The sequence below is a fragment of the Ruditapes philippinarum genome, unplaced genomic scaffold, assembly GCF_026571515.1.
Source record: "Ruditapes philippinarum isolate M1 unplaced genomic scaffold, ASM2657151v2 ctg2259_1_1_1_1, whole genome shotgun sequence".
NCBI classification, from domain to species: Eukaryota; Metazoa; Mollusca; class Bivalvia; order Venerida; family Veneridae; genus Ruditapes; species Ruditapes philippinarum.
This window is the reverse complement of record NW_026866331.1, coordinates 32,089-58,431: the sequence shown is the minus strand read 5'-3', so window position 1 is coordinate 58,431 and position 26,343 is coordinate 32,089. Positions and strand designations below refer to the sequence as shown.

The following is a 26,343-nucleotide window of genomic DNA, read 5'->3' as shown; positions in this document are numbered from 1 at the left end:
ATAACAAAGCTCAAACATTATATATGAATAAGAAATGGTTAGTTTAAAGCTGCATCAATTGAATTTGGACATCAAGTTAAATTGTTTCCGTCAAGTGACCTGCAGCATGTGGTATGGAAATTTAGATGTGTTAGATTAAAATTTGATCCTTAGATGTCCATGAACTTTGTTCAGTTCTAGCAAAAGTCATTTTCTATATCCTCTTTTGGTAGTGTTTTTATATAACATATATTGTTTATATATATATATATATATATACAAAGTAGCTGGTAATTTGCGTTTTGTGTGTGTGTGTGTGTGTGTGTGTGTGTGTGTGTGTGTGTGTGTGTGTTGCGTGCGTGCGTGCGTGCGTGCGTGCGTGTGTGTGTGTGTTGTTTTGTTGTTTTTTTTGTTGTTGGTGTTTTTTTTTTGTCGGTTTCTTTTTTTTGTGTTTTTGGGGGGAGGGGGGTATTAGGGGCTTTTGAGGGAGGGGGTTCAAACTAAACAAAATAACATTTTGAATTTATGTCGGATGCCGTTTATACATTAAGAAACTCCAGACATCGAATGTGCGTGCCTTCGTTAATAATTTCATTTACCGGTATATTTCTTTGTCTGTGTCATTAACCTCTTCCAATCTTTGTACATCTAAAATATATGAAAAATTACTAATTTTTTTGTGTTTTTATATCATAAATATAATGTTTAAATAAAGATTTATCAATATTGTAAGTTCCAAAGAAGCATTATTTGTAAATAATTTCGATATCACCGAATTTACATTTCATGTTAACAAGAATTTATAACAGAGTTACCAACGTCCCCCGCCTCAGGGAAGGTTTATATGATTGAGGTATGGATCTCAGGACTTTCAGGCCAAAATTATGATCAATGCTAGATTTTCAAATGCAACAATACATTTATTAAAGAAATAAAATGAAACACAGAATTTAAAAATCATGTTAAGCTCTGATCTCTTAGTGTGACCTTGACCTTGGAGGTAGGGGTGCAGTGTTGTGCATGACATATCGTCTTATAATTGTAACTATTAATGCTAAGTATTTTCAAAATCCCTTGATCTATGAAGAAGTTATAACTCAGACACAATACATGTATATATCCTATAACGGATTATGTTAATCTTTGACCTCTAAGTGTGACCTTGACCTTGGAGGTAGGGGTGCATGTGTTGTGCATGACATATCCTCTTATTATTGTGACTATTTTTGCAAAGTTATTTTAAGATCCCTTGAACTATGAAGATCGGACACAAAATATACCCTTTAACAGACTTGTGTGGCGGCGTGGCCGAGTGGGTTAACGCGTCGGACTAGTAATCTAAGGATTGCTGACCGCGTGGGGTCAAACCGTCATGGGCAAGCCGTTGTTTCCTTGAGCAAGAAACTTACATTCATTGCTTAGTACTGGTTGGTTCCAGGAACGGATTTGAGAGTGTTTCAATAAGCTTATAGCTTCCAACACAATCGAACTAAAATTTTGTATAAACCAACAGACTATGTTTATTTTTGACCTCTAAGTGTGACATTGGCCTTGGAGCTAGGGAGGCAGATGTTGCGCATGACACATCGTCTTCTTATAGTGACTATTTGTGCCAAGTATTTTCAAAATCCTTTGATCTATGAAAAGGTTATGGATCGGACACAGAATGTACCCTATAACAGACTATGTTAATCTTTGACCTCAAAGTGTGACCTTGACCTTGGAAGTAAGTGACCGGTTGTTGCGCATGACACATCATCTTATTATTGTGAACAATTGTGGCAAGTATTTACAGATTCCTTTCAAAGATAAGAAAGTTCTGGACCGGACACGACTTATACCATCAAATAGATAATGTTGACCTTGAATGAGCAACTGCAAGCGACCTTGACCCTGGAGGTAGGGGTCTGGTTGTTGCGCATGACACATCGTGTTATTATAACAAACATTTGTGCCAAGTTTTTTCAAATTCCTTTGATAAATGACAAAGTTATGGACCGGACACGAAAGTGTGACGAACGGATGGACGGCCGGACAGACGGATGGACAGACAGACGGACGGAGCCTATTTCTATATCGCTCCTTTTTCTTCGAAAAGGCGGGGGACAATAAAGGGGGTTATTAGAAATTTATTGTTTGTAAAGTCTAAGTCAAATTTTTCAAACAGAAGTGAATGCATATATTTTAATGATTACATATCATGCGGACAAATATTTGCAGTACATATTTTACATATTCTTCGGTGTTTGAAAATTGTTTTAGAAGCATAATTATATACATATATAAAAATTCACTTAACCCTTTACTCTTTACCCCATATATACGCGACCCCCCCCCCCCTCTTTTAGGCCTCAAATAGTGAAAATATGTCATGTTTGTGCCCAAAACACATGTTAATAAAGTTATCACTTTTTCGGCGCCGCTACCAAACAAAAAGGTACATCAGGGGGTTGCCAGAAGAGGGATGTGCCCCCTTGTGTTTGGGGGTTTGAAGGGGGCGGCAGTCCCCTTCATCGCCAAGAAAATTTTGGACTTGTGAGAGGCTAAACATGACCCAAGGTCGATTATAAGGTAACGTGTAACCAACGCTGAAAAGCCTCGGACTCTATCTGAATCCATTGAGAAGTTGCAGCACTTTGAAATCGGTTTTGATGGAAAAAAATCAACGAAAAATAGTGATTTTTAGCAATTTTGAGATATCCCCTCGTTGCCATGGTAACAGGAAATTAAAGACTGAGCATGTTGTTACAACGGCAATGGTCCAGTCAACATTTGTGCCAAGTTTGATTAGTATTGAAGCAGTTTTTATAGTTTTATAGCAATTTGAACTTGTAACGGGAGACTTTTCAATGAAAACAGCCATTTTTCACAAAAAGCTCATGCAGTAATGGGTTAAGTGTGCATACAGGACCTTTAAGTATCTCGTGACCACGACTGAGTAACACGTGGCCACGACATAGTATCTCGTGTGCACCACTTAAGTATCTCGTGGCTACGACTTAGTAACTCGTGGTCACGACTTAGTATCACGTGGGCACCACTTACTTATCTTGTGACCACGACTAAATTACTCGTGGCCACTACATAGTATTTCGTGCGCACGACTAAGTTATATCGTGGCCGCGACTTAGTAACTCCTGGCCACGACATAGTATCTCGTGCGCACGAGATAAATAAAAACGCACAAATGTCACCTTTGTGCCATCGTGGAAAATAGATTTCATGGTATCTTAAATAAAATTTAAAATCCAAACACTATGCAAGGTGTATAATGTCAAGTTTGCTAAATGCATAAACACCGGGTATATCCTGTAACCCCGGAATGTGAAATTAACGCACGATTCTTGCAATAAGTAACGCAAAATTGTGCAATAAATGGCGGCTACCTGACAGCATTTTTCAACGCGGTAAGTAAACTGGCCAATATATTTTTTTATTTAACCGAGCTGTCAACAATAAAAAGCTGCATACCACTGCAAAGACATAACTCTTTATCCCCCATCAAGATTATTTCAACGAAATTGTTTACTTTTCAAGATCTTTCGTGAAAATGGTGGCTTGACCACCGTTTTGTGCGAGATGTCGACTCTTATAAGTAAAACAATGCATATTATTCCGTATAATTTAGATTTTCAGTAGGCAAGTGACATAAACTTAACTTATTGTGATATAAAACATTGAAAATAAACTGATAAAATGTGATTCAAGCCGTTTATATGAGGTAACGCTGATGTACGTGAATTGTGCTTTGCGGTAACGCCGGAAAATGTGGGGTTTTTTTTTCTTATTTGGTGCAGAATTATTACACAGGTGTAACACCTTTTATCGGCGAATATTATCAATTATTTGCGGCCTATAATCAAGGTATTTTCTTCGTAACTTATTAAGAAATATATGATAATTAGAGCTTGACAAACTTTCAATATTTTGATTGCATATTGTAATTAGTACAATTTGACAACTGTTTCCTGAAATAAAATTATTATTTGTGAACATGCTGCCAACGTCTGATCTTGTTAGAAATTAAGAACAATAAACTTAGCTTGCAAATAAATTGAATATAAAAATAGTAGAAACAATCAAGAGAATAAGTGTCTGTATATTTTTTACCTGAAATAATGCACCAGTAAAGCTTGAAAGTCTCCATATATTGTGTTGGCGTGATGTGTAACCCAACCAAAACAAATATTTGGCTGTAGCAATTTGCCTGGTGAACTTCTGTGAAAATGGATTATTTATTTAATTTATTTTTTCTCTTATATTAGGAAGTAATTTGTATTCAAAAGATATTTTACTTAGAAACTATAATGCCCAAAGCTTGTAAAAGCAAAACCTTATTGTCCTCTGCTAAAGTTAAATAAATTATAACCCATGGGGTAAAGATTCACCCTACTCTTATGGTTTCTTATTATATGTTATAACTTGTATGGGAAAATCATATGAATCTACCGTAAGAGTTTATGCTAGGCATTACTATAGACGTTTACAAAACTAACAGGACTAATGACCCTAAAAAGGCCACCAGTACAGAGCCAGGTCACATCCATACAGAGTGACCATTTGCTCACTCAGGTAGTTCATTTCTACAAATACATTAAATATCTAATACCAATCTCTCAGACTTTGAATGAACTGTTCCAAGTTCACAGCTGAGCAAATCCATTTCGTAAATTTACCAGGTAAAAGGTCACATAGACTAAAGATAAGTTGAATATATTTTGGTTTTTGGTTTCTTAACTCAATGTACATGTATATGGACAGCTACTAGAGATGTGTTTGTTGAAAATTTCATCGTAATCTAATAGAGGATATGCCAAGAAGTTCTGTCTAAAAGTGGACTTCTCCATGTCAAATAATCAATAAAGAGTGAGAACAATGAAAAATTCTATAATTTAACAAAGTCCATTTTCATAACTTCCATCTCAATAGGTATTGAGAAATTGCTACCCCGTTGTTTCTTTGAGTAAGAATTTTTTTTTCGCATTGCTTCGTACTCACTTCAACAAAGACTTATATAACGACACTTATAGCTCTGTTATTTCAGGGACTGATTCGAGAATGTGTCTTTTTTCCATGCAATCAAACTAAAATAAATTCTGTATAAAGTGATTTAAAAATTCCCCCAGAAAAATATATTTAAAAGTTTTGATACTCGGCGATTAATGGCGTAAAACCTGTGTAAAAGTTCAGTACCATATATGAAAAAATCACGTTTTCCGGCGTTACCGCACTATTCACGTACATCGGCGTTACCTAAAAAAAACGACTTGAATCCTATTTTATCAGCTTATTTCAATTTTTTATATCACCAGAAGTTTAGTAACTGTCACGTGTCTACCTAAAATCGAAATTATACCGTATAATATGCATTGTTGTACCTATAAGAGTCGACAAAAAGCCAAAATATCGCACAAAACGGTAGTCAAGTCATCATTTTCACGAATGATCTTGAAAAGTAAACAATTTCGTGGAAATAATCTTGATGAGGGTAGAAAAGTAATGCCTTTGCAGCCGTATGCAGCTATTGATTTTTTTTCAGTTCGGTTAAATGAAAAATATATTGGCCAGTTTTCTTGCCGTGTTGGAAATCCTGTTTGGTATACGCCATTTATTGCACATTTCTGCGTTACTTATTGCACGAATCGTGCGTTGTTTTCACATTCGGCGTTACCGGATATATATTGTGCTAAAAATAACTTAGTTTTGAGCTATATTAAAATATAAATGACATAAAACTATAAATACATGTAAAGTAAAATAAAATTAAAACTAATTTTAATATTGACAAGATAAGTTCAACAAAAGCGTTCTTGGTTATTTCACTTTAAATGTTGAAAACAAGAGGGCTATGATGGCATTAAATTGCTCACCTTAGTATATGGTACACGTGAACAAGACATGTAAAGGACACGTTTAGTTTCATAAAAAATTACCCAATAGTCAAAGAGGAGATATCTTTTGAAGGTTTTTCCTTTTTTTCATCTCTGACTATGGGGACTATCCGAGAATCATTCCTATATAGATTCATCAAAGTCCACTTCACAGTTAAGGAGGCGTTGAGTCTATTCTTAGCTATTCTAGTGATCATTTTCAGCAAAGTTTCATCAAAATCTATTGACTAATTGATGTCATTTAACAATGTTTTCTATTTATTTATTTTGTATCATTTATTTATTTACTTATTTAATTTATTATTACTTATTTATTTATTTAAATGTATGCATATATTTATATATAGATCAGATCAGCAGATCAGAACACGATGAGCAAATTTTGAACAGGTCTAACCGAGGATCATTTCTGTTTATCACTATTGGTGCAGTAGGAGATATTACTTAAGTAGAACACAGGGGTATCACAATAGCTCATCTTGAGCATGTTGTGTCGAATGTCTATATCTAAAAGAGGATAAGCGGGAGTTTAATTGCATGGGTGCAGTTGCCTATAAACAAGTAAATCCGGCTGTGAGTATATAATAATTTCCTATGAGGTATGTTTCTGCGAAGAATAAGCTAGGTACATTTCGGACGAGAGTAGTTCGTATATTAAATAATCCACTATTACCTCAACAAACAAGCCTTTAGTCACTTTTTCAATTTTGTTCCCATCCACGTCCTTCATCTAAAATATCAAGAAACAAATATCAACACTTGACATTATGATGTAATTCATATATGCGTATTACTTACGTCATTAATATTGTTAAGATAATGCCTTATATATCGTAATATATATTTTAGTTCCGGGGCTACATTATGAATAGGTAGTATAAAATTTCAAAGTTTTCTATGGTAATTTTTATTTTAATGGGGTAGCAAATTTAAGTAAGCACTGTAAATCTCACGTAGCGACTGAACAGATAGGATACTAAGAGACGGGCTGATGGGTCATCAAAGTTTTATTTTGTTTGCCAAAACCACTTGAATAAGAAGCTGTGAAAGTAGAATCATGTCCTTATTTTAGAAGAATATAAATTCCCCGATCATGATAATATGATCACCCGATCAAATAATTATGATCTTTCAATGCAAAGTAAAATGACATGCGAAGAACAAATAATGACACAAATAGGCAGGTAAAAATGCACATATGGCCTCGACTAAGATGTGTAATAAAAAGATTGTTAATTAATTAGTGTAAGATTCTTAACACAATTTTTTATGGTTTTATATCATAAATATGATGCTCAAATTAAGACTTATCAATTTTGTAAGTTTTGTAAATTTTCTATAAAGTCCAAGTCAAAATTTTCAATAAGAAATTAATGCAAATATTTTAATGATTACATATAATATGTACAAATATTTGCAGTACATATTTTACATATTCTTCGATGTTTGAAAATTGTTTATAAGCATAAGTATATACATATATATAATTTCACTTAAGTGTGGTATACAACCTCAATTACAACATACAGGATCTTTAAACATTTTACCTTAAACAACTACATGTACTTCAATACACGATAATTATTATAATTAATATAGGTTTTTTTTTGTAAAACAATATCCACATGTTTATTTCTAAAATATGGCATTGCCATCATTTAAAAAAAGTGTTATATAGTAAAAGATCATAATCAAAAATTAATAAGCATTTTCTAGGTATGTCTTGATTCCAACTTCACTCAAAATAGAAAAATCTGTATGTCGCACAATTCAATTGTTTTACCTTTTTAATGCATTTATGATGAAGTGCATAGTCAAAGTGGAAGATATCATGATATAGCTCGGATCTTTCATGACATCTGCTTCCAATGTAATACACGACGGGGTTTACATCTGGGCTTCCTTTTTTCCTACTTCTCTGAGAATGAAAAGAAAATATCAAAAACCTGTAACATGACATAAATTACACAAATTCCTGGTTTATCAATAATAGGTACGTACACCATGTCAGATACATGATATGAATGAAATAAGTGATACAAATATAATAATTCGTCATTTCTATACTATTTTCAATAGGTTGTTTGCTGTTGGGTAAACATTTCACGCCAAATTCTTGACTCAAGGAGAACTGAAGCAAGTTTATCAACCATAATATATGAGCAACAAAGGCTGAATTGTAAACAAAGATTTAGACTGGATAGTGAACCGTGATTTAATGTCATCTCTGAATATATGATGTTACTTGGCTTACTTACCATCGACATAAATTTGACATGAATTTTTTCAAGCATCTTCAACGTTTTATTTTCTTGAAAATATAAGAAAAACGATTACCAACCCTATATGTTTCTTTGTCATACGGTTCTCCATCTAGTGTAACTTTTACTGACCACGGACGAATGCAGGCCTATATAATTAAGGAAAAAAGATGTTTCTACAAATGAATAAAATCACAATTCTATTAGATCTTCATGCTTCCATGTGAAATGTGATAAGGACACAAATAGAAAGATTGTTCAAATATATGGAATAAGCATACTAAAATAGAAACTTAAAGGTTGACCAAAAATGTGAAAATGGTGTGTTTAACACTGTTCATCAACGGATAGTGATAACTACAAGGTACCGTCCACGCCTTCTGCAGACTTTTATATATCAAACTAGTCTATAAATGGGAGGTCTGTAATACAATAAATAATAAGTTGATAGAATTAAGTATCAGATATTACACCAACTATAAAAAATGTTTATGGATATTATTGGCAAGTATGACATAAATGATCCGATATTACATATACATGTATTTATATAGCAGATGATAAACTGTTCTAGAACAAAAAAAAATAATTCATCATTTAAATTTTCATACTAAATAACTTTACTCTTTTAACATTTTTTCAAGCAATATATTTAACAATATAAAAATGACACAATTATATTGTTTTTTATCAATATTTGAAATTCTGATGGAAAATGTACGCTTTGTAGATCAATCAACTTTCATAGCATCAATAAATGTGTTCGTATGACGGCGATCGTAGGGCTTGCAACTGTTTTGATGCAATGCAACATGAAGTATTGTGTTAAGAGGGTTTAGTTTTTCAGAATTTGGGATGAAGACAAGTTTTCTGAGACATCAGTAAAGATACTCCTTTAAAAAGTATATCTGCCGAAAGAGTCTCTCAATTCGGCACAATTTTGCCATTTGCTTGTCTAAAATAGTTGGAAAATGTTTAAAAGTTGATAACATTTGTTAGTTTGCTGACAGCCAAATCTATCGTAAAGAGAAATCAAAGTACAGCTGCGTCCATTATTTCAGGATGAATTAAACGGACGCCTGAAATAAACCTGCTAGCTGGATGGCTTCCTCACATGAAAGCATCAAAAGTTCCTAGTTGTGTTTGAACCTGGGACGGTAAGTTGCAAGCGATTCGAAGTGAGCGACTGTTACTTTTCGTTTATGGAAGCCACATATTGTTTGAGTGTTTATTTAATATAAGTATTTGTCTACAAAAAGATTTCCTACCATCCTGCGATGGACGTTAAACCTGATTTATTATTACCTGACAATTGCCGCATTCCGGTGATGTGTTACTAGTACGTGAACATCGCCCTCCTCTCTTCTGCAAGTTCTGTTCATCTTTAGCTTTATAATTTGGATATTTTTCTAGGTCCTCCTAAATAAGAAAGGAAATTCATTTCCAATTATGAACCGGTACATGATATACAGGTGGCTACTGTTGTGAAAATAATCAAAGCACTGAAAGTGCTGTATGCGGCAAGCCCGAAAATTGTAAAGCATAGGTAGTCAGACTATTATCCCCCTTACCAGGTCCTTTCTTGACATTCCTATTTTGGGGCCAGATTGTTCCTGTTTGTGTTTTACACAAAACTTTCTTTGATTGTTTATTATAAATTGAGGCATTTCTTGTGGTTCAAAGAACACGTGGTCTTTCATCAGATGAGAAGTTAGCAATTCACAATACAGCAAACTGCCAGCACTGAGTATATTGTTTAAGTCTGGTGTTGATAGTGTTTCGACAGACGAACAACTCATTACCAAAAGAAAAACTAAACAACAAGGCACACATTGCTTTCCACATGCCTGTTCTGGCAAGCATGCAGCACCCTGGTGCCTAACCCTTCAATTTGAAAACCATATTTCTAATGAGAATGAGCAATTATAGAAATAATATTATAAAAGTACTTAAGTATGGATATCTCCAAACATGAACATGTCAAACGAATTTAATATTGAACTAGCACAATTTATATTCAATGTGAAATTCAGTAAGTACAATACATCCATCACGGGGGAGGAAGTGTTAGACTTGTCAAGGAGTTCTTGTGATAACTGTCACGGAGTTCGTCGGAAAACTATTGTATATACTGCAAAACACTCGTCAAAAATGGTAATTTTCATCTTTAAAAAGTGAGTTTTTGGGCTAAATTAATCTTTTATGATTAAGCTTGCCTTACATTATGTGTCAAAAACTAATTCATAGTCCATTTTCATCGCCTCTTGCTTAAAATCTGGTAGTTTTTAGTAAAATTTCCAAATTATTTGCCATTTCGCAAGTATTGGCCTGTTTATTTCAAGTCTTCATCCTTGCAATACATAATTACCTAATTATACTGCAAAATTGCAAACATGAAGCCCCGCCTAACAAATTTATACCCGATTTTTCATATGTCTCGGAGTTCTTGTGATAACTCAAAGTATGTCCTGGAGTCCTTATGATAACTTTTGTTACTGCCAATGTGTTTCTTGCGCTAACATCAAGTTCGACACTCAACATTAAATGTCGGTGATATTATTCATTTTATTAAAAAATATGAATGATCGCTTGTTGTCCCCCGCCTTTTCGAAGAAAAAAGGGGGATATAGTAATAGGCTCCGTCCGTTTGTCCGTCCGTCCGTCACACTTTCGTGTCCGGTCCATAACTTTGTCATTTACCAAAGGAATCTGAAATAACTTGGCACAAATGTTTGTTATAATAAGACGATGTGTCATGCGCAACAATCAGACCCCTAACTCCAAGGTCAAGGTCGCACTTGCTCATTCAAGGTCAACATTGTCTATTTGATGATATATGTCGTGTCCGGTCCATAACTTTCTTATCTTTGAAGGGATTTTGTAAAAACTTGCCACAATTGTTCACAATAATGAGACGATGTGTCATGCGCAACAACCGGTCACCTACCTCCAAGGACAAGGTCACACTTGGAGGTCAAATATTAACATAGTCTATTAAAGGGTATATTTTGTGTCCGTTCCATAACTTTTTCATTTATCAAAGGAATCTAAAATAACTTGGCACAAATGTTTGTTATAATAAGATGATGTGCCATGCGCAACAACCACACCCTACCTGCAGGGTCAAGGTCGCACTTGCTCATTCAAGGTCAACATTGTCTATTTGATGATATATGTCGTGCCCGGTCCATAACTTTCTTATCTTTGAAGGGATTTTGTAAATAATACTTGCCACAATTGTTCACAATAATGAGACGATGTGTCATGCGCAACAACAGGTCACCTACCTCCAAGGTCAAGGTTACATTTGGAGGTCAAATATTAACATAGTCTATTAAAGGGTATATTTTGTGTCCGGTCCATAACTTTTTCATTTATCAAAGGAATCTAAAATAACTTGGCACAAATGTTTGTTATAATAAGATGATGTGTCATGCGCAACAACCACACGCCTACCTCCAGGGTCAAGGTCGCACTTGCTCATTCAAGGTCAACATTGTCTATTTGAAATTATATTTTGATAATGTTAACTGTGAAATTTTCAAATATAATTTTCACAGATAAATCAGTAATCCACTGAAAAGCATAAAATAAAATATAGTAATATTACATGCATTTTTTTCATGTCAAATTAAAAAAATGGATTCTTTCAATACTGAAAGTAGAACACACTCTGGAATGAATAAAGGGATGAATTTCAAAAAGACCAAATTCAGGATTTTTTGTTTGTTATACACGCGTTACATGGTGATACAGTATTTATGTAATAGAAAGAGCATCGAAACACGAGGCTATCTAATTTGTACGAGGGGGCGTTTATCGTTCATTTATCAAAGGAATCTAAAATAACTTGGCACAAATGTTTGTTATAATAAGATGATGTGTCATGCGCAACAACCACACGCCTACCTCCAGGGTCAAGGTCGCACTTGCTCATTCAAGGTCAACATTGTCTATTTGATGATATATGTCGTGTCCGGTCCATAACTTTCTTATCTTTGAAGGGATTTTGTAAATACTTGCCACAGTTGTTCACAATAATGAGTCGATGTGTCATGCGCAACAACCGGTCACCTACCTCCAAGGTCAAGGTCCCACTTAGAGGTCAAAGATTAACATAGTCTATTACAGGGTATATTTTGTGTCCGGTCCATATCTTTTTTATTGATGAAAGGATTTTGTAAATACTTGCCACAAATAGTCACTATGATAAGACAATGTGTCATGCACAACACCTGCATCCCTACCTCCAGGTTCAAGGTCACACTTAGAGGTCAAAAGTTAACATAGTCTGTTTTAGGGTATATTTTGTACTTCTTCAGGATTTTGAAATAACTAGGCACAAATAGTCACAATAATAAGACAATATGTCAGGTACAACACCTGCACCCCTACCTCCAAGGTCAAGGTCACACTTAAAGGTCAAAGTTTAACAGAGTTTGTTATATGGTTTATTTTGTGTCCTGTCTATAACTTCTTCATAGATCAAGGGATTTTGAAAATACTTGGCACAAATAGTCACAATGATAAGATGATATGTCATGCGTAACACATGTGTCCCTACCTCCAAGGTCAAGGTCACACGTAGAGGTCAAAGATTTACATAGTCTGTTATAGGGTATATTTTGTGTCCAGTCCATAACCTGGGATTTAAAAAATACTTTGCACAAATAATCACAATAATAAGATGATATGTCAGGCGCAAAACATGGGTCCCTACCTCCACGGTCACACTTAGAGGTCAAATATTGACATAGTGTGTTATATGGTATATTTTGTGTTCGATCTATAACTTCTACATAGTTCAAGGGATTTTGAAAATACTTGGCACAAATAGTAATATTAATAAGACGATATGTCATGCACAACACCTGCACCCCTACCTCCAAGGTCAAGGTCACACTTAGAGGTCAAAGGTTAACATGATAGAATTTTAAATTCCGCGTTTCATTTTACTAGTATTTCTTTAATAAATTTATTGTTGCATTTGCAGATCTAGCATTGATCATAATTTTGGACTGAAAGTCCTGAAATCCATAACTAAATCGTTTGAAATAGCACAATTTTATGCTTCATATAAAACTTCCCCGAGGCGGGGGACGTTGGTAACTCTGTTACAAATTCTTGTTTTAATAATAAAAACAAACAATTCTAGTAGGAGAAAAAGTCCAACCATCCATCCAAATTTCTGTTACTTACTGCGAATTTATATGAGACCTGGCTTTGTTAAATGTAAGCGGCCGCCATTTTTAAAAGTTGTGTATTTCACTGGAGGAAAATAATTGTGTTTGATTCAGAGGGATATCATTTGGATTTGTTAGTCATACACATATTTAAAAGAAAGACAACTTATTCGAGGATTGTAACATACAATGAATAAGTGTTGACAGATGTGTAAACATTTAAAAAAAGCAGCTAGGAAAATGGAAAACTTGGAAGCTGGCTGAGGAACGCTGGGTTGTTTACTTATTCTTCGGGCTGATGGCTGTCATTGCTTTTCAAATTTTCATAAAGCATACGGCAGTTATTGCTCGTAGGATACTTAAATATGCCCAAATGTCATCAAGAACAGTTTTGCGTGTGGAAGTAAAAATGAAACAAAAAAATTAAAGAGACGATATTTTGTGATTGGTTATTTGAATGAATAGAAGTAAGTTTTCTTCTTTTCATTACTTTTGGCATTTTAGTTATTTATCAATTTCAGCCTTACTTTTCTTTAAGCAGCCTGACATTGTCAGAATTGTCAGCAAAAATAAAATTGAGGTACCACATGGGGAAAATCTTAAAAAAGTAGTTTCGTCATTGAAAAGTGTGAAATTATATTTTGATAATGTTAACTGTGAAATTTTCAAATATAATTTTCACAGATAAATCAGTAATCCACTGAAAAGCATAAAATAAAATATAGTAATATTACATGCATTTTTTTCATGTCAAATTAAAAAAATGGATTCTTTCAATACTGAAAGTAGAACACACTCTGGAATGAATAAAGGGATGAATTTCAAAAAGACCAAATTCAGGGTTTTTTGTTTGTTATACACGCGTTACATGGTGATACAGTATTTATGTAATAGAAAGAGCATCGAAACACGAGGCTATCTAATTTGTACGAGGGGGCGTAGCCCCCGAGTATTAATCAGATTGCCGAGTGTTTTGATGTTCTTTCTCTTTTGTATCATAGTCAAACATAAAAACACGTTCCCTGTTGTCACAATATGAAACCCCGGATAAAAAGGAACCAATGAACGAGCATCGGAATGTGATTTTTCTGTCGCTTTCCCTTTCTCTGTCGTCACAATAAGTAAACCCCAGCAAAAATGAGCCAATCAATAGGCGTGCTCTGGAGTACGGGTAAATAATACCTGCACTCCAGTTAACGCACTGTGCATGTGTATATGTATACGATTTAACTCTGACACATTTTCAACAGAAAGGTCCCCAAACCATGATCCAACAATATAATAGAAGACTGTTACCTGAATTTTAGGCAGGTATGAGGAAATTCACTTACATCATGTTCGTGCGAGTCAAAGATATAAAAGCTACTTGACATTGGTGATATATAAAAAGCTATAATTGTTAATTGATTTATTGGGAGATCAATATACTATTTTAAAACTCTCTGTCTTTACAATTATAAAAAAACATTACACTTCATGTTCAAACTGCAGAACAAAGTTTCCGTTGTTAAAATGTCACAGTATTCGGCACAAAACCGAATGCATTCAAACAAAATAGAGTCAACATCTTAAAGAAAAAATTCGAGAAATCCAGATCGATTTAAATATTCACGGTAAAAAATGTCAGAAGTGCAATCAGCTGTCAGGGCGGTAAAAAAAGGAGCTATACTGGAAAGAACCTACGGAAAAGACAATTTCAAAATGATAACACTATAATATCACATTTCTAAAAAATGGCCTACTTAAATTTTTTCGATAAGTTCGTTATTTATTACAATAGCGCGACACGAATGACCATTTCGTTTAGACTAAAACTACTTCTATAAATAGATTTTCGGACTTTCACAATGTTTAGGTCATCTAGCTATTTATAGCTTTCGAATTCATGTACCAATCGCAACTTTTCAGCCCTTTCCAATACAATAGTATGAATACACAGAACGGATGCGGTATTTCGGTCTAACCTACGCTAAGAAACTAAACATGTAAACAATTAGTAATTTAACGCTGGGAGTTGTTGACAAGTTTATTTCCAATATATGTAGTAAAAGTCCACCTAAAATAAGTGAATTCATAGATACAGAAACAAACAATAAATTATTAATATATTTATTATTATGGTTTTAGAAACCGAAAGTACAAAAAACCAACCTGTTCACATTTAGTCGGATTTGTACATCAGCGGACATGTTTAAATTACATATTGTTGTCAGACATATTTTCAATCATGACATGCATTACTTTTCTTTTGGATGTCAAATATATGCATTTCTTTTACATAATCTCTGTTTCTGTTTACATCTGAAACCACGTGGTAGAACCGTATTGTTACCGCGGTTATTATAGATAATAGCCGAGGACGTTCCGATTGTTAATGTACAGCAGTACTGCTTTCCGTTCTCATCCATTAATATGACATGCTGCGAATCACCGAAGGGAAAACCAATATAATAGAAATCGGAAGGAGTTCTTGAATGCGAATTTATTTTTAGCTGTAAATCGAAGGGATTAAGTGATAAAATCCGGGCCCATGGACAGAAAAAATAGTAAACACAAATGGTACCAGTATATACTTCAAAATATCTTTTGACACCGAAGGTACTTAAATTTACTGTTATTAGTCAGATATTTTCAAAGTTGAATAAATTAAAAACAGGACAGTTAAAGTATTTTATATTTCGCATGATCAATCAATATACTTTTAAGAAAATTTAAGCAAACTTTGGAAAAAGCCACTCATTGTGGTAAATTTTAGGGATATTTTAAATAGGGTTTTTTATATAGAGAAATGGTCAAATAAGTGTTTAAAGTGGGTGGGGTAGGGTAACATTTTTATACATATGAAAAACATTTTGTTAAGAAACAAGCATTTTGCTTGTGTAATTTGTTACCTGAATGTTATTATTTGTTTCTTAACAATGAGCAATATGAAAACATTGTTCATAATGATGATATTATTAGAGTTCAGAAATATATCCATAACTCATAAACCACACGGTAAATTTTATTTAAATTTTGCAAACAGGTGAGCTTTAAGACACATTACTGTCCTATGGTGTCAATTTTACAGTTCCTTATGGTGCCCATTACCAATAGTCTACCTTAAGGTGTCACATTTTAACTTACCTGAGACAGGATTTTCAACACAAGGAAAGAAACTTACCCTAAATTTAGGTGTCCATGCTCGACTTTGGCAGATGCGTATTAAACAATACAGGTAATTGTCTAGATTTTCTGGCTCATTCAACTTTTTATCTGAAAAAGAAACACTTATTTTTGATTTAATTCGACAATTCATCGATCCTCCAATATTAATTGTAAAAAGGTGCTAATACGTTTTTTTTATTTATGAGAAAGTAAAATTAGTTAATGAATACCTGATGTCAACAGGTAGAACAAACACTCCATCAACAAACACCCACACCCGTAACTTAACAAGGGGCCAAAAGTCCCAAAGCGCTCACCTGAGGACAGACTATTATTTGTATACTATATTTTATTGTTGTAGAAATTCAAAGAACAAAATGTCTACCTGTTGACATTATTCGGATTTGTTTATAATTATACATCAGTGGCCATTTCTAATTGATTATGATTGTCAGACATATTTTCAACAATACATTTACCGAAAATACTTTATTTTCTTTTGAATGTCAAAATATACATTCGTTATAATTTATCAAAAATGAAACCGTATTTTCTGTTTATCTCTTTAACCGTATTAATCCGATGTTATTATGAATAAAAGCCGAGGTGTGCCGATTGGAAATTTCGCCGCCAATCTGACCTCCTCAGCTAGTATGCTTCTTATCCAAGTATACGGGAAGAGCCCGATTGTTATTTCGCATAAGCAAATTCGGAATAAAATCTGTCGCATAGAATTTCATCAAATTTTGCCCCATAACAGGGAATAAACTATCAAACACAACTTTTAAATCATTGAGGTGTTGCTTGGCACTGTTTTGAATTATTTACCCTTGAAAATGACCTCAAATATTTTTAAGACTCTTATTTTGAAGGGCAGATAACTCAAAAAGTAGGATTTTGATCCCAACTTAGTTTTACCGATTATTGTAGTCATAATTTTTGTCATCCATGATAAGTTTGAAATCAAGATTAAATTCCCATGCAGCGCTTGATTAAATTTTCCTTCTTTGCATTTATAAAAAATACTACATTCCCAATTAGGGGGCCTTCTAAATGTACCTTTAAATTAACGAGAGTCATTGATTGCCAAAACTTACTATATTTCACTTTGTTGTTTACTCTAGCACTCTGTTACCAAACTGTCTTTTAGCATAAATAGTTTGCCTTTTGATCGGGAGTTCAGTTTCAATAATACAAGGGTTTGGCCCATTAAATGCTCAAACCATTAAGTAAATCATATTTTATTATCCAAAGGGTCTATCTTCATTATTATAATATAACTATTGCAAATGACAGAACGAGTTGCAGTGAGATTATCTGGTATGATCTCGTGCCCTTGCAAGACCAGCAAATCATGCATTTCAGTTAATTTTACAAAGATGATAACCCATATATTCACGTATGTTTATTTCAAATGTAACCAGTCATGAACATTCAGCATTGCACCTTGTGATCGCAAAATATAATTCCCTGTTTCTTTCAATCTTATAAATTAAACCTCTTTTTCGAATCAAAACAAATCGCTATTGTACTCTATCTGGCCTTATTGTAATTTCAAAAGTAATATAAACAATATCAAATCACTATTCTACTTAATTTAGCCTCTTTTTCAATTCCAGACTACAAAAATCCAAAGTTCTGTCAAAATGTCAAAAATAGTGAAAAACATACAGGTACTCTACATTGGAGAATACATATACTGATTCTTCAATACTCGTTCACAGCTACATAAACCTGTATTATAGTCGGCAAGCACCTTGTCTGATTGAAGGGTTTGCCAAATCCTCAAATAGAAGTCTGTTTTGTAATATAATATATGTAATAATACTTTGGTTTATGTAACATAATTTGAGGTTATCATACATTTTTTGTACATAATTATATTGGACGAGTACGCAGCTATTAAACTGTTATTGGCCGAGGCACTAGCCGAGTCTAATATAGGTTTTGCAGCGATAATTTATTACGGCCACCAACCATTCGTTATTTGAACAAAATACGTCTTTTTTAGATTTAACTATGGTACCGTGGAAAGAGAAAATTGTACGATTTGCACTCCTTCAATTAGTTTTCAAATTGGGTTTGTAAATGAGGGAACTAATTTGAAAATATGAATTGTTATCGATTTGTTTATGTGTGCCGCCATTTAACATCATACCATTTCTGATGTCACAAGTCACTTGGAATAGCAACCTCGTACATCAAGGGACAAAAAAGTATGTCACTTGGTCAAAATTAAGGCCAGCTCATATCAAAGTTCAATAATTATTGTTAATCTGAAACTGTGAAACAGGGCCCAAATTTCATGAATATCAAATACCAAAACAGTAGGTCACTGTGTCCCCTGGGGAAGGGCCAATTTTGACCACAATTTGTTAAATATGAATAATCTTGATACAGGTTCACAAGACAACATTTCATGTAAAATATCTAAACTCTAGCTTTCTCCGTTTCAGAAAACATTTGTTTTAGTTTTTGTTTAATGTATATAAAGAAAACTTATGAACTAAAAGTGTGGTGCTTATTTTAACCCTAGTGTCATGATATGAACAATCTGTAGAGGTCCACAATGTTTCATTCCAGATATCTTAGTTCTAGTTTTTTTGGTTCAGAGGATAAAATCTCCTTATAAGATTGTACTATATGTATATAATGAAAAGGCCAGAGGCATAATTTGAACAATTTTGATAGAGGTCAACTAGACAATATTTCATGCCAAATATTTTAGTTTTAGCCTTTGTCATTTCAGAGGAGGATGGTCTTTTATCAAGTATTTTATATAAACATATATTAAAGTAAAACCCATGATTGATCAATTTTGACTACGGCATAATTTAAACAGCTGTATAGATGATATTAACCGAATATCAAAGCTCTGAGCCCCGTGATTTCAGACAAAGAGATTATTTAAATTTGCATTTTCATACTTCTTTTCAAGCCCCTTGACCTACTTATGCAACAGACCGGTACGATTTGAACAATTTTCAGGGAGCTACCTATCGATAATTCCTATTAAGTTAAATCAATGTGCAGTAATTGGTTTCAGAAGAGATGTTGTTTAACGAAATTGCTGACGACGCACAACGCACCACAACGGGGCTCACAAAAATAAAATTTTTCGAAAGCATAGTTTATATATCTTGCAATATTGGATATAATGTACTAGTATTTAAGTAAAGAGCTTTTATTAAAATTGTCAAATGGGGAAGTTGTAAATTCCTAAAAAAAACACTCCGTAAATGAAATTTATGGTTAATCAATAATCATGATATTTTTTTCTTTAGTTTCACAGCAAGCAACTGCGTAGAACCGATAGCTATCTGTGTAATGTCTGAAGATAAAAAGTGTGAGTCTGACAACAAAACACAAAGCACATTTTATACGTATTAGCATAATTAACTTAAAAGACAAACGATATAACATATGTACCTTGGCGTTCATTTAATGTTTTACCTCTCGCTTTCTTGACATGCCAGGAAATGTAATCGGCAAGCCACTTTTTGGTTCCTTTTTCATCATCCAGCATCTTCTGCAACTTCTGACTATCATGATCATTTCTGTCATCTACTTGATCATCATTCTGATTATCCTCCTCTTCCTCAGCATCATCATTATTTTCCTCCTCATTTTCATCACTATCTTCCAACGCTTCACTATCTTCCTTCTCCGGTGAGTGCCTTCTGTTTTCAAAGTTTGACAATTATATTAATTAAACTGAGCAACTATTAATAGTTATCGAGTATGCCTTAATTAAGAAAATGTAAGATAAGAATAAATATACATGCAGTATTCACACACTATTGCCACATATTACAGCCACCTAAAATGTGCGTTTAAAATGATTCTACAACTCTTCGAGAAGAAGGCATTAGTTAAGATAAGAGATGTATTACCTGTATTTATATGTGTAATTATCATCATCATCTGATAGTGTACTATTTCTCTTCCTCTTCCCTTGTGTAGACATACTTTAAAAACACCTGTCCGAACGCCGTCTTATCCTCAGTTCTAAACGATCTCCAGCGTCGTTTTACTTGATGTTGGTACTCTCCAAACGATGACGACTTAAGTTCCTTTTTTGTGCAATTCAGTTATAACCTGAAAATTGTTTTATTTCCAAAAAATCGGCAAGCGTCAAATAATTGTTGATCATGATGATTTCCTTATATTTTTTATGAATTTTCACCCATTCAAAGCATTAATTAGGTTGCATCTGCAACTGTCAAATACAATATTGCCTTTCATTAAATAACATTATGACGTATAAACTTCATTTCCGAAAATGGGTGTTATTCAGTTTTAGTTTTAATTACAATAATCACAGAGTAAATGGTTGTACATGTATATAACTTTTGGACCTAGAGGAATGTCCAGAATCTGCTGACTCAAGACGAAATATACTTTTAAATGGCTTTTTTTCATTGAAAAAACTGTAAAAGCGATTGATTAAAGTATAGTATGCAAATACACTACATGTTAGGTGCATATAATAATCATCTGTTAAGCATATTGCTTTGCGTACTTGTGTCCATCTACTTACCCCACCTTTGTGGGTTCGAATTCCGCAATCGACTTAATATTTTATATGAGGAAAATACTCCTGCTAGTTTACGTAACGTCGCGAGTTTTATTCTGGTTTCCGTTCGTGCCAGAAATAATGCACGAGAGGCACCCGAGTTCTTTCTTCATCAGTAAGGCTGCAAAGTCACTATATGTCCTTGCATGGTACAATGTAAAATCCAACAAAAATTCATTTTATATCAGATTGCTTTTTTGTATATATTGCTGTAAGTACTAGCATATTCTACAATCTGAATATCAACTTGATTATTTATTAGTTTATACGAATTTATTTAATTCTATTTTGTTGGAAGCTCTAAGCGTATTAAAATACTGGAATTGGAACCAACCAGTGTGTAAAGTTTTCTGCTTACGGTAAAAAACGTCTTACCCCTGACTCGGCCTCTTACTTGATTTTTAAACAGAAGTCTTAGCCTAGGATTCAGGCGTTGATTTTTTTTTTTTTGCTTATTCATAACTTACGCGCTATTTCATACTCGATCGTCATAGATAACACAACATCTCTGGTTTTGATAGTGTCGATTTGCCGAACAGAAGCACATAAAAAAAATCGACAGAATGAAACCCAGGCTACATAAGTCTCTTTAATAAACTTATTACACACATTCAGAGTGTTCGATGAGTTCAAAACACAATAAAACAATTTATCATCAATAATAATTCGGTCATTACGTTACACGTATGCTTGTGTGTGCGTGAGTGTGCGTATGTGTATAATTGTGTTTTGGCTTTTGTCAACAGCAAAAACATGAGATTACTTCCTTTTTATTTCTGATGCAACGGCTAGCCGCTATTTCGTTAGGATTTCATACTGAATAACGCAATAGCATATTACATAAAATTTTGAGACCATCTACATTTTTGCCCATGCTTGAACCTTATAACAAAATGGCTCAAAAATGATATTTATGTCAGTCATTAGGGATTTGTGATTTATGGACTTAAATGATTCATATATTAAAATATTTGATTAAGGTTTGCTACGTAACATACACTAGTTAACCTACGTCTGGCATAGATAAGTAACCTATCATTTAACTAACACTCGAGAAATGCAGGCGATACATTGAGCTTTTTTCACCCTTTGAGACTGCATATCGGCAAAGTCTTTCATTTATTTCAACGGCATCAAACTGTCAGAAATAGAATACATGATATAACCGCTATCTACTGTAGAACCTTAAAAAAACAGGGTTTTCCACATTGATCTGCTACTGGAATCCGTAGTTTCTAGTTGGGTGGTTCCAAAATTCCTACTTGAATAATGTTGACTCACCCATAGGATATGTTGCCTGCTTTTCTTTGTCTTTTGACATCTTATCTGTGATATATACAGGCTTCATAACCTCTGATCCCCTTTCAAAATTCCATTTTGTTTAGTTCGCCTATTGCTTTCGTTTAGAGCACACCCTTTTTATTTCTGGGGCGAATGTTAAAAAAAATCGAAAATTTTTCCTTTTTTTGTTTAAATTTTAATTCGTTAAGCCGGTGCAGGGGGTGGACGGTAGTTGCATGATTTGGGGCAGGCCGTCCATAATGGGCACAGTAAAACCGAGCCTGAAACATTTTAAAATTTTTCCCTTTTCTTTGATGACGGGGGCCAAGATGAAATATACTTTTTGTTGCCGTAATTTTGACCACTCGTTGTGTTGTATGACTCGACAGATACGACATTATCTCTTCATTCCGGTGCCCCATACGCTTCCGCAGAACAATGTTCGCTCGTATCAATTCATGGCTTACATATATCGAATGGTTGCGAAGTAGTGATAGAAGTAGTTAGAGTAGTGTGCTTTTGTTTGTTTACTTCATTATTGACTCAGTGTGTGATGTTTTTTCGGAGGTGACATTGTTCTATTTAATTAAGTAAGGGTTGTAGAAGAGTGTCCTTTATTTACACGGCGATCTTTTTTTTGAAGTGGTGTGTCTGTATTGATTCGATAACTATAATTGCCAGGTCCATGAAACATTATAAAATACTGCAAGGTTTAACATTAACAATTTAATACGATAAGATTAGGCAAGACATGTTAGTACATTGTACACTTAAGTGCATGCTTATTGTTTAATTAAACTAATTTATTTGTAACTATTTAATTATCTTATTTATCTGTAAATTTTTTATCTTTTTTATAAGGTATTTCTCTGCTTTTATCTATCATAGTTATTTAAAGTCGGAGAGATAACGTACGTCGACGATAAATAACAGATTGTTTTGCAAATAACGTGATGAGTTTTTGTGTAAAAACATTTGAATCCTGAAATAATTAAGGGACACATCAGGCTGTTATTGCCAAAACAACATTTTTGACACTCGGTTAGTTAAAAATATTAACCACATTTCATGCAAAAAAATTATAAAAGCACCATGCTTATTCGACTTTATTAAATAAAAATTACTTTAGCCGGGCAAATTATAGCCAACTCCTTTATTTTCTCCTTTAGCATGAGCTTCAAACTAACGCAATGAATTGAATTCAATTTTGAATACACACTGGCTAAAATAAATTGTTCCGGGCGGTCGCCCAACTTAATTAAACTGTAAAAAGTTTTTCATCAATTTGAAATATTTGACCCTAAAATCAAAGTTTGATCTCATTTTTTTGTTTCTGAACATTTACACGCGTAAAGAATATTTTAAATGAAAATAAACGTTTAAAAAATAAAAGTCGTTTGCATTTAACGTCGTTGTCTATGAGCCGTCTCAAACAAACTTGCAATATTTCAAATTTTGTCATGTGAGGTGACATTTAAAGACTTTTTCAGATGGTTAAAGAATAGATTTTACCAACATAACAAAATATATTTTGATTGGTTCTCTCAATATTTCTCGTAGAAACAAGTATCAAAGTTAAAAACAATCACCGATATTAATATCACAGATTCAAGAGCCAAAAACTGATTGTTCAAATTGTCAGAAAACAAATAGGTTTCAGTGGATAATGGTCACCTATACCTGAAAAAGCCTTCATTTAAAAAAATTACAAAATTTCAATTATTCCACATTCGAGTTTTTTTTAATAGTTTTGAATTCAGTCAAACAAAAAATACCACGAAATAAGTTGAGTCTCGTAGATTTTGTAATATACGAAAAGAATTAAGAGTATGCAACTTGTGCAATACTAGCTCACTTGGAGATTAATATCATTACTTATTTTACTACTGATAGAAGAAAATATATTACTACAGAGTATAGTATTATTATCAATTCAATCAAATTTTCTATGCTAATAATAACACAGATATGATTATATTGTTTAACTTGCAGTATTCTGTAAAAACTTATATTAGCACTTAAAAAACTGATAGCTTAGCTTATTTTCACAATGTAACAATTTCGTTTTGAGTTATATACTAGTATGCCAAATGGTACATTAGTATATTTTGTGGAACTCTTTGTGATATTCCATGTTCTACCTATGCCTATTTATTGTATACGTGATTGATGCCTCTAGCCTCTAAGAGACCCAGCATTTTCAATAAACTGTTCAAACTGTTCATGTATCTACTGGTCGCGAACTTGTTACAGAAGCAAAGGGAGACATGTGGAAATACTTTAGCTATACCGTGGCAACAATGTAATAAAAACGAAAAATGTTGATATGGGCCCCTATATAGAAAGTATCCTGTGGAAATTGTGTGTTATAATTATTTAATTATGTTAATATATGAAAATGTTAACATAAGATAACAAAGTATTGATATGAGAACTATAATGGTAAAGGTCCAATTGTGAATTAAAAAAAAAAGATAATACTTGTCAGCACAATGTACACGTGAACGCGCGTTCCAATTTTATTTTAACAAATTTATCTATCTTTATCTGTACATGTTTTATTTAATAAGGTATTTGTTCTGCTTGTATCTATCATAGTTATATAAAGGTCGGATAGATGACCTTGACAATAAATAACAGATTGTTTTGCAATCACTTATGTGGTGTTTAAAACATTCGAATCGCGAAATAATCAAGGAACACAAAATTTGACAATCAGGAGGCTATCATAGCCTTATATCACCGGTTTAACCTTTTGCATTAACCCAATGTTAACAGTAGACATAGCTACTTCGGTAAAATTGAACTGAAACAGAAGAAGCAAATAATCAAAATCTATGCACAAAATACCATTTTTGAAACCCGGTTAGTTTAAAATATAAACCATCACATTTCATACACAAAAATAGAAAAAAACACTATGCTTCGTCTGACTTTATTTATTCAATAAAAATAGTTCATTTTATAGAACGATTATTATCGCATGCATAGGGCAAGTACATTATTTGTTCACGCCCACTTAGTGAAAACATCCGCTCGACAAATTTTCAGAAAACGGATTGACCTATATTGAATTTTTTGTCACAATTTCAGAAGTTCGGAATGACTTCCAGGTGTTAACAATCATTTACAACCAATTAAAACATGGGCAACCAATTATAATTTGGGACGGAAAATTATGGAAAAATCGTAAAATTTCATCCTTTCAGCAGGAGTTTCAAACACACAATAAGTATAATACATGAATAGGATTAACTCTTTAAAGTACACACTTGCCACAATAAATTATTCCGACATACTTTATTAAATTTTATAGTTCGTTTGAATTTTAATTGTACGCCAATCATAGCATAATAGTAAACTGTAGAAAGCCATGTGTTATAGAGTCTGCATTGATTTGCAAAGGCTATTGTCAATTACCGTCTACGTGCAGCCCTGGTTGAAATAGAATTCCGTTCATAAAATTAAATAACGTACATGATGGTATACTGAAAATTTTGAAACATCTACAGATGTGTTCAAACGGAGTTTATATGCACAAATATATTACAAACTTTCTGCTGCTATGAAAATAATAGTATGTGCTCTAACTTTGAACAGATATCAACAACACTGTATATTGAATAAAAAGAAAAACGCAAATAATTATATCAATTGTAGAAAAGAAATATCAAGTACAATAAAAAATACGAAAATTTACCTGATCGAATTAGATACAACCTTCTGTTTCAATCTGAGTAAAGATATTGAAATGCGATGTACATAGAGTACGTGGCTTTATCAGCTTGGTGACATGCCAAATTTTATCAATTTGCCATATCATTGCCTGTTTCACTTTTTTATCATAATTATCATAGTTTATAATTTCCCCTCGATCGTATTGAGCAGCGTAATTAATTAACGTAGTTCTGGTCGCTTTAAAATTTAAATGTTCGACCCTAAAATCAGTTAAATTGGCCCTTTTTTGTTGTAACAGTTGTTTTTTAAGATTAACAACTCCAACAGAAAACATGTATAGCATGTAT

The 26,343-nt window shown here is 33.3% G+C and overlaps 1 protein-coding gene across 2 annotated transcripts; it reads right to left on the bottom strand.

The window, feature by feature from the left end:
- Positions 1-383: 383 nt before the first annotated feature.
- Positions 384-26,154, bottom strand: LOC132732181 (uncharacterized). Of its 2 annotated transcripts, none has more exons than XM_060718552.1 (9): positions 26,019-26,154; positions 20,355-20,559; positions 19,891-20,141; positions 16,478-16,569; positions 9,437-9,550; positions 8,212-8,280; positions 7,654-7,788; positions 6,544-6,600; positions 384-627 (listed from the first exon to the last, which is right to left on the bottom strand). In XM_060718552.1, the coding sequence occupies exons 2-9, from the start codon at positions 20,426-20,428 to the stop codon at positions 571-573; spliced, it is 849 nt and encodes a 282-aa protein (XP_060574535.1). In that variant the 5' UTR covers positions 20,429-20,559; positions 26,019-26,154; the 3' UTR covers positions 384-570. The 2 variants fall into 2 exon arrangements, with proteins under 2 accessions (XP_060574535.1, XP_060574536.1); XM_060718553.1 differs by having other exon boundaries at positions 385-627; positions 19,915-20,141.
- Positions 26,155-26,343: the final 189 nt, after the last annotated feature.